The sequence below is a fragment of the Miscanthus floridulus genome, chromosome 3 (assembly GCF_019320115.1).
Source record: "Miscanthus floridulus cultivar M001 chromosome 3, ASM1932011v1, whole genome shotgun sequence".
Classification (NCBI taxonomy): Eukaryota; Viridiplantae; Streptophyta; class Magnoliopsida; order Poales; family Poaceae; genus Miscanthus; species Miscanthus floridulus.
In genome coordinates, this window is record NC_089582.1 from 141,781,429 (window position 1) to 141,798,926 (window position 17,498).

At 47.2% G+C, this 17,498-nt stretch overlaps 1 protein-coding gene across 1 annotated transcript; it reads right to left on the minus strand.

Annotated features, from left to right (window-relative positions):
* Positions 1 to 14,346: 14,346 nt before the first annotated feature.
* On the minus strand, positions 14,347 to 17,141 carry LOC136547291 (origin of replication complex subunit 6-like). The gene is made up of 10 exons (XM_066539248.1): positions 16,905 to 17,141; positions 16,769 to 16,815; positions 16,582 to 16,686; positions 16,416 to 16,496; positions 16,115 to 16,226; positions 15,955 to 16,017; positions 15,743 to 15,830; positions 15,507 to 15,604; positions 14,801 to 14,894; positions 14,347 to 14,706 (listed from the first exon to the last, which is right to left on the minus strand). The coding sequence occupies exons 1-10, from the start codon at positions 17,022 to 17,024 to the stop codon at positions 14,633 to 14,635; spliced, it is 882 nt and encodes a 293-aa protein (XP_066395345.1). The 5' UTR covers positions 17,025 to 17,141; the 3' UTR covers positions 14,347 to 14,632.
* Positions 17,142 to 17,498: the final 357 nt, after the last annotated feature.

Sequence of the window (17,498 nt, forward strand, 5' to 3'; positions counted from 1 at the left end):
GGTGGTCGAGCGCGACGAGCCTAGCCACGCCTACAAGGTACAATGACCAATCTATTTCATTAGTGAGGTACTCAATGAATCCAAGACCAGGTACCCACAGATTCAGAAACTCATCTACGTCATACTGATAACATCCCAAAAGTTGAAACACTACTTCGATGGATATCGTGTGGTGGTCATGATCGAGTACCCTCTGGGAGACATCATTCGCAACAAGGATATGAATGGGCACATCATCAAATGGGCAATGGAGCTATGTCCTTTCTCCTTGGAATTTGCAAGCCGTACTACAATTAAGTCTTAGGCACTCGTCGATTTCATCGTCGAGTGGATAGACTTAAGCACACCTGCCTCTCAGGGCCTGATGAGTATTGGAAGATGTACTTCAACGGCTCTCTCAACATCGACGGCGCAGGAGCAGGAGTCCTTTTCATGTCACCATCCAAGGAGCAGCTCCAGTACGTCCTCAGGATTTATTTCCCAGCATTGAATAACACCGTTGAGTACGAGGCATGCCTACATGGTTTGCGCATTGCGGTCGAGCTCAGTGTCAAATGTCTCTATGTCTACGGAGACTCGGCTCTGGTCATCAACCAACTCAACAAGGACTGGGACACGACCAGCGAAAAGATGGATGCGTACTGCAAATCGATTAGAAAGCTGGAAGGCAAGTTCTACAGCATCGAGTACGCACATGTGGTCCAGGACAAAAATCAAGTAGCAGATGCGTTGTCAAAGTTAGGATCATCTCGAGCCAAAGTCCCACATGGCGTATTCGTTCAAGACTTGCTCACGCCTTCCATTGAAGAGGAAGATCCCACAGTCGACAAGCCTCCAGACCAGCCATTGGTGGCTACGGTTCCGGCGTCAAGCACCACCGAGCCACCTCCGACCACTAATCAGCCCGACTGGAGAGTACCTTTCATCAAATACCTGACAGATGGCAGCGGTTACACTGATCAGACAGAAAACGAACACCTAATGCGTTGCAGTAAGCAGTATCTGCTCGTGGATGGCAAATTATGGCGCAAGAACGCAAAGGAGGAAATCTTGATGAAGTGTATAACCCAGGAGGATGGCAAACAGCTCCTAGACCAAATCCACTCTGGCTCCTGTGGCAACCACACGGCTTCAAGAATGCTGATTGGCAAGGCTTTCCGAGCAGGGTTCTATTGGCCGTCAGCTATAGCCGATGCAGAGAAGCTAGTCCGCCATTATGAGGGTTGTCAGTTCTTCGCCAAGAGAATCCATGTACCAGCACACGAGATCCAGACAATACCGGCCTCTTGGCCCTTCGCATGCTGGGGACTGGATATGATCGGGCCCTTCAAACCGGCTCCTGGGAAATTTACATGTGTCTTTGTGCTGTTCGACAAATTTTCTAAGTGGATAGAGTACATGCCTCTGGTACAGGCATCTTCAGAAAAGGCTATCACGTTCATCGACCAGGTCATCCACCGCTTCGGCATACCCAACAACATCATCACTGATCTGGGTACTCAGTTCACCGGGAACGCTTTTTGGGACTTCTACGATGAAAGGAGCATAGTAGTAAAATACGTCTCGGTGGCCCACCCTAGAGCTAATGGACAGGTCGAGCGGGCGAATGGTATGATCTTGGACGCACTTAAGAAGAGGATGTACAAAGAAAATGACAAGGCCTCCAGAAGATGGCTCAAAGAGTTACCAGCCGTGGTCTAGGGCCTCAGAACCTTGCCCAGTCGCAATACCAGCGTATCACCATACTTTATGGTTTACGGCGCTGAGGCAGTGCTCCCAGTAGATATAGCCTTCAGATCAGCACGGGTAGAGAACTTCGACGAAGACAAGGCCAATGAAGCGCGGGAGCTAGAAGTGAATAGTGCAGAAAAGAAGCGGCTTGATTCCTGCGTTCGTACAACCAAATACCTTGCTGTTTTGCGCAGGTACTACAACAAGAATGTTAAGGAGCGGTTCTTTGTGGTTGGGGACCTGGTCCTGAAGTGGAAGACGAATCAGGCTGGTGTCCACAAACTCGCAACACCATGGGAAGGGCCCTTCATGATCAAGGAAGTTACATGACCAATGTCTTACAGGTTAGCTCACCTGGACGGTACGGACGTACCCAATTCATGGCACATCGACAAGCTTAGGCGTTTCTATGCTTAACTACTAAGATATGTACCCCTCTTGTACTTTCGATTTAATTCAATAAAGCTATTATGATTTCTCCGACCACTCTAATGTGTCATTTTTGAAGTCTATTGTTATCCTAACTCAACCAGTCAAAACCGACCACCATTCTTTCCTGGGTTTTTGGAGCAGGCCTTGTGTCCGGTTCCTCCCAACGTGTGCATGGGATCTGCTCTCTATGCTATGGGTGATCGGTAGGTCCCCTCTGGTTTGACTTGTCTACGTCTATGTGTGCATAGGCTACGCACCTCACACTCCGACCATAGGACAAACCAGGGCCATACAAACCCGTCAGGATGACGTGTCAACTAAACTGGTACAACTAAACAGAACGCTAACATGTTCTCACTTAGTTACACCAACACGAGATCCAAGCTTAAATATGTTTTCCACAAAACAAACAAGCTTATGCTGATATACAGTTACATTATTATAAGCTTGCCTGAAAAGGTCTAAGTTTACAATAACACAACTACATCTTCTTCTACAGCTATAGCCTATCGTATTGGCTGGTCGGGTCATGTGGCACCTGCTGCTCGATGGGCCTGACATCGTGCTCGAGTCTCGGAGACTCTTGTACTGGTCGAGCTGAAGAAGATGGCCCCGCCAATGCCTGGCTGGTTGAGACCGTAGGCTTCGCCGGTTGGCTCAAAACTGATGGCGTTTCTAGCTGACTTATTGATGGCGTATCCTGTACAGGTGCTGTCCTGCCTCTACACAGGTTAATATCGCCAATTATTTTTGCCGACAAGTCTAGCTAGGTCATTCAAAGCTCCTCAGCCTTGTCTGGGTCTACCTCCTTCGGGTATCCAGCCTCGAGGCGCTTGAGATCGATCAAGGGATAGTGAGCACGTACCATGCTTAGCACATGTGCGCCTGTGTACTCACCCGCCTCCTTCACAAAATCTTGAAACCATCGCCATGCCTTTCGGCATCTATCGACCAGTCTAAGCTGCGGTGTCCTTGGCACGTTCTCTGTAAGCGCTGGGTTGATAAGGTTGAGGACTGGCAAAATGCCCGTTGCCACCTCCTGGCACCGGTCTTTCCATGTGTCCCAATCCTCGGTGATCTCTTGGCACCGCACCTTCCAGCCGTCACGATCTTTCATCACGGCTTCCAGATGCTTCTTGACATTGACTTTTAAAACTGCAAACCGCACAAGCCATTAAAATGTCATACCACGACAAGATAAAGCGGGCAACAAAAGTGAGCAAAGGGGCTTGGAAAACTTACTTTTTAGTTCCTCTTTCATCTTGGTCGTGTGGTCCTAGAGCTGCGACTGGTCGTGTGCCGGTTTTCTGTTGTCCTCCTTCAGACGATCACACTCCACGACTGCACGATTGTTCTCCTCTAGAAGACGGACCACTTCGGCTTCTAAGCCTGCACTACAGCTATTACTACCAACAACGCAACAACACTTGTCATGCACTCATTGTGATAAAGTGACTACTTACTTGTTCTTTCCTGCTCCTTGTTACTAAGCAGGACGACCAGGTTCTGGTTCTGGGACTCTTGTTCCGTCCTCTCACGGTTGGTGGCTTCAAGTTGGTGATGCAAGCGTTCCACTTCCGCCGTCAGCTCTTTATTGCTTGCAGTGATCCCCTCGATCTGGTCGAAGCATTTCTTATGGTACCTTGCGGTTTTCATTAAGTCCTATGTGCAAAAAGCTAAGTAAGAAAGTCTGACTACACAGCAAGGTCAGGTGATGAAGCAAAACATACCTAGACCTCCGTCACCAGTCGTTTCGCCGCTCGTTCAACCTTCTTGGTCTCTTCGACCTCTAGGATTTCCTCGTGAACAACCCATTGGTCGTTTCGCCAGCGTGACACATATACATGTTGTCACCTATCCTGTGGATGGCCCAGGACCTCTTCTACTTCGTCCTCTTCGGCCTCTTCTTCAGGTACCGGTGCTGGTCCGGAGTTAGCAGTTTCTACGATCACTATGGCCTTCCCATGGGCTGCAGCATCGACAAATGTGCTCTGTGCTCTCGACTCCGGCCGCTGCTCCTCGGTCTGACCCGTTACCCCTGGTGCTGAGGTGTCACCCTCCATAGGGTTGGTGCTCGGAGCACTTATGCTTGGCTCGGCTCTTCCCTCGACCGCCTGCTCGGGGACTGTTGTCTAGCTGCTTGTGTGCTGAGGCTCTGGCGAACCTTCTGCTGTGGTTTTTTCCATGGCCGGCTGCTGGGCAGTCTTCTCCAAAATTGCTGGTGGAGCCACGCCGCTCCTGGCTAGTTGGTCTGGATTTTCGGTGGACGTCGACCTAGTATATCCGAGATAAGTTTAGAAGGCAACCGCAATCAATATAAATTGCAAGCTTACATCAAGGTTACAAATACTTACATGTTGGAAGCACGGAATGATGTGGCGAAGGCACGCCTCTTCGGCCGTGCTTGCTCCATATGCTGCGCAGGTGACACATGATCTCCCTCTAAATCCAGCACCGACGCTGGGGCTTGGTGCTCGACCCCTCCGCTGCTTGTCCTCTACACTACAGTGGTCAGCGGTGCGGGTCCCACCGACACGGAGGAGCCACCTTGCTCCGTCGACTCCAGTTGCCTCCTCCTCTTTCGAGGGATGAGTCAAAAGATGTCTACATCCTCTGTGTCGTCGTCCGACAAAGTCAAGATCGCCTGACGACGCTTGCTGGCCGCCGGCCGCTTACCAGCAGCAATGGCCGCTGCTTCCTCTCCAACTCCGAGCACAGCCCAGTCGACGTCCTCAACACCGACGCGCGGTCTGGGCAGTTGGGTCAGCAACTTACAGCCATTCTACACCAGGGGGTGGCGACACAAACACCGTCGCTCTATCCCAACCATTAATCTAGGAAACAAAAAGAAGGTAACACATTAAGTTCCTATTATAATATAAGACTATGGGTACAAGGCAAGATGGGTTACCTTTGGGGGAGGTCGGGCGAGCTTGAAAGCGTGCTCGATGGCGCTCAATCTGACATAATTTGGATCAACTAGGTTAAATAGCTCTCCAATTCTGGCCCAGACTTCGATCTTGTCAAGCGCCTCCTGCCTCGTCCTCGTTGGGTCTGCGCTATCTTGGTACTCATAGTCGGGATGTACCCTCCTTTGGCAGGGCTGGATCCTTCGGCTGATGAAGTTCCCGACCATGCTCGGACCGTCTCGTTTCTTCCATGGGATCATCCCAAGTAGTTCTAGAATCTGTTCCAGGTGCTCGGGCTTCTCCGACCAGCTGGTCCTCTTCTCTGGAATGAACCCCACGTCGCATAGTGTGATCGTGTTCGGCTCTTTGTGGATGTAGAACCACTTCTTGTACCAGTCATCAAACGACGTGTTCCAAGGGCAGTGCAGGTACTGGGCCTTCATCCCGTCACGGAGGTTGAGGTACACACCTCCGGCTATCTTCGAGTTGCCGCTTCCTTTCTTCCGCAGACATAAAAGATAACAAAAGAAGTCGAAATAGGGCTGGAAGCCGCCATATGCTTCGCAAAGATGAATGAAGGTGGAGACAAGGAGAATCAAGTTGGGATGCAGATTGCAAATCCCAATCGCATAGTACAGATAGAGCCCCTAAAGGAAAGGGTGCACTGGAACACCAAAACCCTGCTTGAAGAAGTCTTCGAAAACAACAATCTCACTTGGTTGTGGATCGGGGTACCCCTCGCCCTCTGGTGCACGCCATCCTGCGAGTTCCTTATTGTGGAGTACTCCCATGAGGACGAGGTCTTCGATGGTCTGCTCGTTGCTTCTCAACTTCCACCACTCCTTCGCCATGACTCCTGCTTTCTTCTAGGCGTCACTTTTCGCCATGAATCTGGCTTTGCTGATGAACGAGGAAACGGTGGAGGATTGATTTGGTGGTGATTTCGGAGGTATTAGAGTTGGCAAGAGGAAGAAGAAGGCTGCGGCAGCGAATGGTAATGGAGTTCGGTAAAAAGTAACTTACCAATTCTATACTATATTTAACGAAGAGTTTCACCATTTCGTCTGCTCAAGATTCTTGGGAGACGTGCGCACGCGCCGCAGATGGTTGTTTTCACAACCTCGAGATCTATGCCAATGTATGCGCCTCTTCGTTATCAGTGTATGTGCCTCTTCATTACCAGTGTGAGAGGGCCCACGCTGACGCATCTACTTACAGGTGCCACGTAACTGTTTGCTTGAAAGGACAAGAAGGCAGTATGACGTGCTATACATGTCTACTTTTTTGACCAGACGTGTCAGATTGGACTTGACAAAGTAAGAAGATAAATAAATACACCAAATAATAGTACAAGTGGCAGTTGGTTCTTCGCCGCACCTCTCGTGCTCAGGGACCGTCCAGACCACTACCGTGCTCGGGGACTGCTCCGACCACTATCGTGCTCGAGGACTGCTCCGACCACTACCGTGCTCGAGGACTGCTCTGACCACTACCGTGCTCGGAGACTGCTCCGACCACTACCACGCTAGAGCACTTTTCAGGCCATTACCATGCTCAGGGACTATTCCGACCACTGCTCGGAGACCGCTCTCCTCGGCTACATGCGATTTGTACTCACATACAGTCGAGAGGCATTTATTTAGACCTTACTACAAGGCTTATACTTTGCCTTCCAGCAAGCTCGGGGACTACATCGGTACGATGCACCTGCAGGTGCATCTCGTATTGCTTGTACGACGATTGGATTCTTAACTTTAGTGAAAATTCTTTTTAGACCCTGGCACCACGTGCCTACGTCACCTACTACTAGGCTCGGGGACTAAGTGGGCACACTTTACCTTGCGGTGAATGTGCTTATTTTATCGACCCCTACGCTTTGACTAATTGCCAGAATTACTATTGTCCAAGGGTCACTTATATTTCTTTTTAGAAATACAAGTGGGCAAACTTGATAAGGAAAGAAATCTTTTTCTTTTTTTCTTTAGAGCACCATGCATTCTTTGAACAATCGAAATCTTCGGCTATAATCATAGTCTACTGCTCTTTGTTCTGACCAGAATGCTGGCACATTCGATTGGTCAATGTTTCAATCAGTTGGAGATGACATGAAGACGGATTGCATTAGTCGAAGGAGATCGAACGGCATGTCGCAGCATAATACATGGTGCTCGGGGACTAGCTATGGGGGTATTAACCCCTATACCCTTACGGCTAGGCTTGGGTCGGCTCGAATCAGGGGGTCCGGCCCACTAGAAGACGACGCGTGGCCCGGGCAACCTGTTCGGAATCCCGCGCAAGGAGTCAAGGTGGATTTGGAGATCAAGCAAGATCCTGCTCGGGGACTAGCTATGGTAGTTGTAACTGGCTAGGATTAGTTTCCAGATCTGTAACCCTGCCCCCCAGACTATATAAGGCGGGCAGGGGACCCCTCTAAAAAACATCTCTCATTGACATACAACAATACAATCAGACGTAGGACGTAGGTATTACGCCTTTACGGCGGCCGAACCTGGATAAAATCTTGTGTCTGCCTTGCGTCACCATCTTGTTTGTAGCTTGCGCATCTATCTGCTGATAATCTACTACCTTGGGCATACCCCTAGGTAGACTGTCGACCATATTTTGTCGACATCATGCAAATAAAAAAGAGAGATATGTTAGGTACCTAGCCAAATTATGTGTCATGTGCAAAGATGGTGAGTAGGACCCTAGCGAAGAAAACACTTTGTAGCTTGATGTTGAGGACCTGTCGACCACAGCGGTTTATCAAGTACGGTATTTGTTAAACTCAGTGGTTTATCAAGTACGGTATTTGTTAAACTAAACATCAGCTCAACCATTCAAGTGAACATGAGAACAAGATCTTTTTTTATTTCTTTTGAGCAAACCTATGATAGACAAATGTACACTCATTAACTGGAAAAAATAATAACCTATGATAGACAAATGTACACTCATTAACTGAATAAATAATCAGACAAAGGCATAATCAGTGCCAAAAAGCAAAGTTCATTTCATGAGACCAGGAGCAAATCTAGACAGACAACCACATACATCTAAATTAGTACGATGTCTGTTGGATATACATACGTTTGTTAGTTTCTTGTGGAGCAATTTTTGCATAAATGTATAGCCATGAATCTGGCTAAAGCTTGAGAAGATAGTGATTGCAATACATAAACCGGATGACCAACCTTGATAAACGTTCCAAAAAAATGCGGGATGCATAGTGTGCCCGTGCGTTGCTATGGGACAACTAAATTTTTATATTAAAAACACATAGATCGCACAATAAGATAACAATACTGTGAAATTAAATACCCACATTAAAATGACATCAATCCAAAAAGCAAAGTTCATAAAATTAACACGGTCACGAAGAGCACGGCGTCGTAAGCTCACCGACTCTACTATATAGACCTTTCCAAATTTTTGTTGACTCAGATAATTAACAAATAAGCAATGTCCCGCCACATTTTTGTTGACTATTCACTATGTTTTTTTAAAAAAACATGTGATGGAGAGACATTGTTGGTTTTCAACTTTTTTACATCATCACTAATCCAATTGAAGAGAGAGGACCATAATTTTTTTTAAGAAAACAATGTCTATGAATTGTCACATTCTTAGAAAACTAAACTGGTTGTCATCTTCCTCTTTTTGCCAGTAAAATTATCTAAGCTTTATATGTATAATCTGAAAACTGAACTGCTTGTCATCTTTCTATTTTTGCCAGTAAAATTATCTGAGCTTCATATTTATAATCTAGACTCAACATGGCCATACCAAGACATAAAAAGTTACCTTAGTTACAATATCATTATATTAAGCTCAATAACATGGCAGCTGATTGTGCTCTGCATCAAGCATCAGTGCATCAAAGCCAACCATTGACTCATCCTCTAGAGTTTATAAATGTAAGCCATGGCAATAAATTGCAACAATTCAGGGCAAGTTCAGTGAGAAATCCCTCTTTTTCAAGGTTTAACTTTAGTGAGAAATCATCATTCTTTTTCTTGCCTGCCTATATCAGATTGTTCAAAAATAAACAAAGATCAATCCACAGACATTTTGCAGTGCAGAGATAACTTTGTGACCTGGCTTGGTGTTGTTGTTACGGGAACACCAATTCAGCGAGCGAGGTCTAGAGGTGCAAAGGCCTGATGCCAAACATCTGAATACCATCAAGTGTAATAAAAAATTAGCAAGCCAAAAATTCAGTGGCCATAAAAAAGTTGACAAGATAAAAGTATCTAATATATTTTACTAGTAAAGTATCTAACATTGATACACCAAGCTCATGAATTAAGACTATCAGTAAATAAATAAGGCTCGAGCTACACGAAACAAGATTGGTACAGACAAAGGGCTAACTATGCTAAAAAACAATGGCATCCAATGTGCAGGCACACAATATCGAAAAAATAGATGATTAACTATATAACAAGAACGTCTGTAGCATCATGAACTATGGTTGAGTAACATCATGAACGGCGAGTGATGGAGGACGGGAGATGTCAATTGGTCTACATATGCGAAGACGACGGCTCGGGTGCACGACTCGGGTGGCGTCGAGGTAGCGGCGCGGTAGCCGAGGATGACGACTCGGGTGCATGGCACGGGCGAACGGTGAGGACTACGATGCTGAAAGCTCTAGTTTGGTTTTGGTGAATTGATGAAACCCTAAGTGCTAACCTAGTTTATCAAGTGATCATGAGATAGGTAGCACACTCCAAGTGATGAAGCAAATGAAGATCATAGCATGATGATGATGATACCATGATGATGATCAAGTGCTTGGACTTAGAAAGAAAAAAGAGAAAAACAAAAAGCTCAAGGCAAAGGTGTAAACCATAGGAGCTATTTTATTTTGGTGATCAAGACACTTAGAGAGTGTGATCACATTTAGGTTTGATAGCCGTACTATTAAGAGGGGCGAAACTCGTATTGGAATGCGGTTATCAAAGTGCCACTAGATGCTCTAACTCATTGCATATGCTTTTAGGATCTAGTGGAGTGCTAACACCCTTGAAAATGTTTGTGAAAATATGCTAACACATGTGCACAAGGTGATACACTTGGTGGTTGGCACATTTGATCAAGGGTGGTGAAGTTTGGGAGCAAGGGTAAGAAACTCCACCGGCGCCCTAGACAGAAAAGAAGGAGGTCGCTGGAAGTGATCGGACGCTGGCCTCGGTTGGACTGACACGTCTGGTCAAGTGTAGCAGCAAAGACGCTGGCGTCGGTCAAACGACTGGATGCTGGGTCGCTCTACGACCGGACGCTGAAGGGCTGCGTCCGATCGTGTTGTCGGTCAGCACAGTAAGAAGTCACAGTGTGACCGGACGCTGGCAGGGTCCGGTCAAGCATGACCGGACGCGTCCGGTCGGCAAAAATCGGTTTTGGAACCTTACTGTAAACGACCGGACGCTGGGTGTTCAGCGTTCGGTCAACTCAGGAGCAGTGTCTGATCAAGGCAGATGACCGTTGAAGTCGGGACACGTGGCTGACTACGAGCGACTGGATGCTGGGGGCTCAGCGTCCGGTCAACTGACCGGAGCGTCCGGTCAGCCCGCGTTATGCCCAGTGAAGGGGTATAACGGCTCTATTTCATGGGGCTTCTATTTAAGCCCCATAGCCGGCTCAAGCTCACAACCTTTGGCCATTTTCATTGACATAGCAACCTTATGAGCTTAGCCAAAGCCCTCCCACTCATCTCCATCATTGATTCATCATCATAGTGAGATTGGGAGTGAATCCAAGTGCATTGCTTGAGTGTTTGCATCCAGAGGCACTTGGTGTTCGTGTTTCGCTGTGGATTTCGCTTGTTACTCTTGGTGGTTGCCGCCACCTAGACGGCTTGGAGCAACGAGGATCGTTGAGCGGAGGTTGGTGATTGTCTTCGGCTCCGATCGTGGTGATTGTGAGGGGTTCTTGACCTTTCTCCGGCGGAGAACCAAAATGTACTCTAGTGGATTGCCCGTGGCTTGTGTGATCCTCATCTTGTGTTGGTTGTGCGGCACCCTATTGAGGGTTTGGCGTGTGAAGCCAATTAGCGCGTGAACCTCTAAGTGAGTGAATCGCCACAACGAGGACTAGCTTGTCGGCAAGCAAGTGAACCTCGGTAAAAATCATTGTGTTCATCGTTGATTCCGAGGTGATTGGTTTTCATTGTTATTCATCCTTGTGATTGATTGGTTCCTCCATCTACATGGCGGTATTATCTTCTTGATCACTCTCTTTACATTACCGCAAACTAGTTGTCAAGCTCTTTAGTGTAGCTAGTTGTGAGAGCTTGTTTGCTTGGTTGGTGTGGCTCTTTAGTTAGCCTTTGAGAGCATACTAACATAGGGTAGTGTCATAGCTATTGTGTGAATAGTTTGAAAGCTCTAGTTTGGTTTTGGTTAATTGATGAAACCCTAAGTGCTAACCTAGTTTATCAAGATGATTATGAGATAGGTAGCACTACTCCAAGTGATGAAGCAATGACGAAGATCATGACAACGGTGATAGCATGGTGATGATCAAATGCTTGAACTTGGAAAAGAAGAAAGAGAAAAACAAAAGGCTCAAGGCAAAGGTATAAAATGTAGGAGCCATTTTGTTTTAGTGATCAAGACACTTAGTGAGTGTGATCACATTTAGGATAGATAGCCGTACTATTAAGAGGAGTGAAACTCGTATCGGAATGCGGTTATCAAAGTGCCACTAGATGCTCTAACTCATTGCATATGCATTTAGGATCTAGTGGAGTGCTAACACCCTTGAAAATATTTGTGAAAATATGCTAACACATGTGCACAAGGTGTTTGCAGGGTTGAGATGGGTTTGGGATTCGGCGCTTTTGGAAAAATGAAATGTCTATTTTCTATTGCGCCGGATGCAAAGTTCTTGGTAGTTGGCACATTTGAGCAAGGGTGAAGAAGTTAGAGTTGAAATGGAGTTGGTCGAAATGATGCTGGCGTCGGTCTACTGACCGGACGCTGGGTCACTCAGCGACCGGACGCTGAAAGGCTGCGTCCGGTCGAGCTGTCAAACGGCACAGTCGCTGGGGTTGAGCACCGGACGCTGGTCTGCGTCCGGTCAAGGTGGACCGGACGCGTCCGGTCGAAAAAACATGCCTCGGGGAGCTTACTGGAAACGACCGGACGCTGGGGCTTCAGCGTCCGGTCAGTTTTATCGGACGTGTCCGGTCATGCTCGGGAGCTTACTGTAAACGACCGGACGCAGGGGCTTCAGCGTCCGGTCAGTTCGAAGGAGTAGCGTCCGGTCGAGGCTGATGACCGTTGAGTCTGGACACGTGGCTGACATCGAGTGACCGGACGCTGAGAGCCAGCGTCCGGTCAGTCTGACCGGAGCGTCCGGTCAGAACGCGTTTTGCCTAGTGAAGGGGTATAACGGCTCTATTTGATTGGGGCTCTATTTATAGCCCCATGGCCGGCTCAAGCTACAACTCTTGGCCATTTCTATTGACATAGCATACTTGTGAGCTTAGCCAAAGCCCTCCCACTCATCTCCATCATTGATCCATCATCATTGTGAGATTGGAAGAGAATCCATGTGCATTGCTTGAGTGATTGCATCTAGTGGCACTTGGTATTCGTGTTGCGTTGCGGATTTCGCTTGTTTCTCTTGGTGGTTGCCACCACCTAGATGGTTGGAGCAGCGGTGAAGGATCGGCACGAGTTGGTGATTGTTCGTGGCCGCCTTCTGTGATTGTGAGGGGAGTTGTACCTTCCCCGGCGGAGTGGCGAAAGGTAACTCTAGTAAATTGCTCGTGTCATTGAGTTACCTCACTTGTGGGTCGGTTCTTGCGGTGTCCTATCGTGTGGACGAGGTTTGTGAAACACCTCTTAGCCGCCGAACCACCAAGTGTTGGTTGACACAACGGGGACTAGCGTGTTGGCAAGCACGTGAACCTCGGGAGAAAAATCGGTTGTCTCTTGTCATTTGCATTCTCCCGGTGATTGGCTATATATTCATCGTGTAATTGGTTCACTCCACGACCCGGCGGTATAATCGTCTCACTTACTCATTTACATTTCCGCAAACTAGATATAGCAAGCTCTTTAGTGTAATTAGAATTGAGAGCTTGCCTTGTGCTTTAAACATATCTAGTGGAGCTCTTTAGTGTAGCATTTGTGAGAGCTCTTAGTGAGTAGTGGTCAAGTAGATTGTGTGCCAATAGATCATTGCAACTAGAATTGTTGGATAGGTGGCTTGCAACTCTTGTAGAGCTAGAGCAAGTTTGCATTTCGCTATTTGTCTTACTAATCAAATTGCTCTAGTTGATTTGTAGTTCTTAAATAGGCTATTCACCCCCCCTCTAGCCATATTAGGACCTTTCATAGTTACTATCTAAACTAAAATTATGATAGGTGGCTTGCATTTTGAGTAGGCTAGCGCAACACTTGCTTCGCCTCATAATTGTCTAACCATTTTGTTAAGTGTTGTTATAGAAATTTTTATTAGGCTATTCATCCCCCCTCTAGCCATAAGGACCTTTCAAACGCGAACGTCGTGGAGGCGGCGGTGTTTTCGGGTGCACGATGCGGGCGAACAGCGAGGACGACGGCGCGACGTCGTGGAGGCGGCAGTGTACGTGGCACACGGGGAGGATGACGGCGCGGGCGCACAGACCAGACGATGGAGCAGGTCGTGGAGGGGAGATCGCACGGGGAAGGGAGATCGCACGAGGAAGTGATCTTGCGGCGACCTTGCGGCAATCGATGATGTAGCCACAGGTGCATCCACTGGTAGGCAGATGGTGGATGATCCATTGTTGTTGCTTCTCCACTACACGGCGAGGAAGAAGTTGGGGTGGCTCGATCGTGCAGGAGCTTGAGGAATGGGGCGCGCGATGATCATCTCCATGCAGCGACAAGTGACGCGCTTGAGTCCTACCAAGAAGTCGTGTTCGCTCGTGCAGCGAAAAGCGATGATGGTCTTCCGTGTTTGTAGCACATGCAAATCAGGGTAAGAATTTCATATTTATGGCACGGAGATAGTATGATCGAGCGTGAGACGTGGGTAATCGCTTTTCTTGTTTGAGGCAATTAGGGTCAAGACTTTCCATGTTTGTAGCGCATGCAAATCAGGATCAAAACTTTCCGTATTTGTAGCGCATGCAAATCAAGGTCAAGACTTTCCGTGTTTTCTTCACACCAAAGGACGCAGCATGCGAGAGATGTCGTAAAATCGCAGGCATAGGCAGACGGCCGAACCAAAACAAATGTCGCACCAAAAAATATCCACACTTTGTTCTTTTTAGTTGTAGAATATTAGTATCCGAACACCTCATGCGACACCCTCACGTGACACCTCCTAAATTTTAGTCACCGGATCCAAACACCCCTGATACTGGATATCAACGTCATTTACACCCGGACGTTGCCCAACAGCATTTTTCATGAATAAGTTATGTCACAAAGATAAATAAAAACAAGGAGCAAAGGCGTCCGATTTTTCCCTTTGCGTTCAGAAGGAAATCGATGAGGATAGAGCATAGACCACTTTCAGTCTCGGCAATTCCATTTGTTGCGAAGAGGGTTCAGGTTTATCTAGTTGGCTGCAGAAGGTACTTCTGCCGGCTTCTTGAAGTTAAGTTGAGCTTGCCTCCTAGGCTTGGCAGGGTCTGGAAACGGAAGGGAACTAATCTCGTCAGACATGAGGTTGAATTGAGAAAATTAATAAATAGTTGGGGATGCAGAACAGGGCAAAGCACAAACCTGTTTTGGTTTTCTTGTTCGACGAAAGAACAGACGACTTCCAATCATTGTATGCTTCTTTCTCCATCTTCTTGCGCCTCTTGTGGGTTGGTAACTGACATCAGAACAAGCAGACAGCGGTCAGGCCCAAAATAATCCGTATAGACATTGCAGAAGTAACCTCGACAGGAAAACTGTGTAGATGCAACAAGACCACGCTTTAACACACCATGGCATAGAAGAAACGATTAGATGCAGTTACTGTTGCACACTATTATATAGTAGGAACCATCAAAATTGCACAGCTGTAGAAGAAAAGACATCTTTCAGTACTGTTTTTGTGTGTCTTTCAGTTTATTCGGATTTCAGACATCTAGCATGTACATAAACCTTACTTGAGCCAACCTTAATTGATCAAACCAGGATTATATATACTCCTGGTAATAAAGGATGTGGACAGGGTTCCATGCAGGTGAAAGCCATATACAAGAAACTGCACTAGTAGCGACTTTTACAATGCAGAAAAATTTCAAACAGGAAGACTACTACATATTAAATATAAAACCATTTTTCATCAGGAAAAGCATATCAGTGTAGTTGTGTTCCATGACATGCAATTCAAAATGCAGATTAAACTCCAGTACTTACTAAGATATTTTTTAGATGCAATTCAAAAGAAAAGTGAGATCAGTAATCCATAAGCAATCAGAAGTAATCTAGTACATACATCTAGCTCATCTAGATCATCGTCTGAGGATTCATTGGATGCAGATGAATCACTGTCATCTTCATGTTTCCTTTTGCTTGGCAAAACATCCAGCAGTTCTGCAACAAGGACAAAACATAGGAGTTTAATGGAGAGTTAGCAACACAAAGCATTATTTGTAGCATGTATTTTCGCTATGTAAGTGGATTAATAACTCAATGATGTAAGGAATGGATCAGCAATGAGTATGTAGGTACCTCTGTTCCCTTTGATGGACTTTGGATCCTTCTTCTCCTTGGCTATCCCGAAAACATCAAAGCAGAGATCTGTCATTGATGTTGAAACCTGTAATCAGAACAGGAAAGTAAGAAAAGAGCATATGTACAGTAACCAATTCAAGTGAGCACACAGCACAAGTGCACATTGCAGCTATGCACAGACATACAAAGAGGATATGAATAAACTGTACCGTTGTAAACTCAGTGCTGGATGTGCCACATAGATCTATCAGCTTTAGTTTGTCAACTTTGAGCTACAAGAAAATTAAGGAAAGCTTCAGCACTAAAGAAGACAAATCGCCTATGCATTGCAGAACAACAAAGTACAATGTTACTAAAACAGGCAAGTACCTTGTGCCTCTTCGCACATAAGTAGAATGCTGCTGCAGTAAACACTGGGCGACCAAAGTCAGTGCTTGCCCGGCGTGAAGGTGGCAATGCAGCAAGGAAGCGCTCCTTATAGCTGAATTGTATGAAATCTACCCTCAATATAACATTGAAACATCAGGTTGCAACTTGCTAACTTGGGCACAGTTTCAATGAAGCTCAAGTGACATAGTCTACAATTCGTGGTCTCGAGACAAAATTCACAATCAGTAGGCCCTCAAATATTGATGCAAGTGCAATCGGACTGCCATGAGAGAAGACTTACAGAGACAATCCCTTCTGAACGAAAGGTATCAACCTGACACAACCAAACTGGATGCCCAATTCACGCATATCCAAAGTCGTCCTACAAGAGCAAATTCTCACCTTAATAATCACAGGGTAGGAATTTGACGCTCTGAACGGCGAAACATAAGGGAAGAGAAGCACACTTGACACCAAGACCATTTTGGAGCGCATTGAATGATCTGATGTACGCCTTCTCAGACATCCCGCTCATTCGCACAGCCTCCGCGCGGTCAAAAATCACCTGGAACCTGAGCAACCAACAAACCAAATGACACAAAGTTCCCTACACGGGCAATTCATCGAACAGTTGACCAGCAAATCCAGACTCACTTGGACGTAGCGATCTCCAGGCAGATGATGGCCTTGCAGACCTCGCCCTGCAAAAGCACACAGGTCAGAGGCACGTCCGCGCGGCGGAAGAAGAACGGGACATCGGGGAAGAGGGTGGGCAGTCCGGGCCGCTTACGATGCCGAGGACAGATGAGTCGAAGTTGACGTCGCAGAGGCGGCGGAGCTCGCCGGCCTTGCGGATGACGGGGCGGGACCCCGAGAGGCCGAGGCGCGCGGCGATCGCCGACATGTCCATGGCCGCCGGCGCGTCAGAGGGGCGCGGATCGGTGCTGGGAGTGGGGACGGGGAGCGGGAGGCGGATTTGGGCATTTTGGCGCGGAGAAATAGTCGCGATCTGGGCGGTTTCGGGATCGTTTTGGCGGGCGACGGAAATGGCGGGAGGAGGAATCGTAGCCTTTCGCGCCTAGCATGTCTCGACTGGGTTTTTTCCTCTTTGGGAGCAGGAAGGTGGGGGGTTGGCGTGATGTGATGGGCTGAACCATTGGGCGGTTGGGCCATCTGCTGTTACGCTACATCTCTTGGCCCTCTCCTACAGGATGCTAAATCTCTTGATTTAGCCACCATGTAAAATAGAAAAGGCCCTTAAAAAGATGAGTGCTACACCTACAGCAGCCTGGCTAAATATGGTCCTTTTGTATATTTAAATGGGCCACATCATCCTGACGGTTGGTCCTTGGCCGCTCGTAATATACGTCTGCCGCTAGGTCTG

Coding starts and splice junctions, on each gene's coding strand:
- LOC136547291 (XM_066539248.1), bottom strand. CDS start 17,024: ATGGACATGTCGGCGATCGCCGCGCGCCTCGGCCTCTCGGGGTCCCGC. Junction 16,816..16,904: donor ACTCATCTGTCCTCGGCATC/GTAAGCGGCCCG, acceptor GTGCTTTTGCAG/GGCGAGGTCTGCAAGGCCAT. Junction 16,687..16,768: donor CTGGAGATCGCTACGTCCAA/GTGAGTCTGGAT, acceptor TTGGTTGCTCAG/GTTCCAGGTGATTTTTGACC.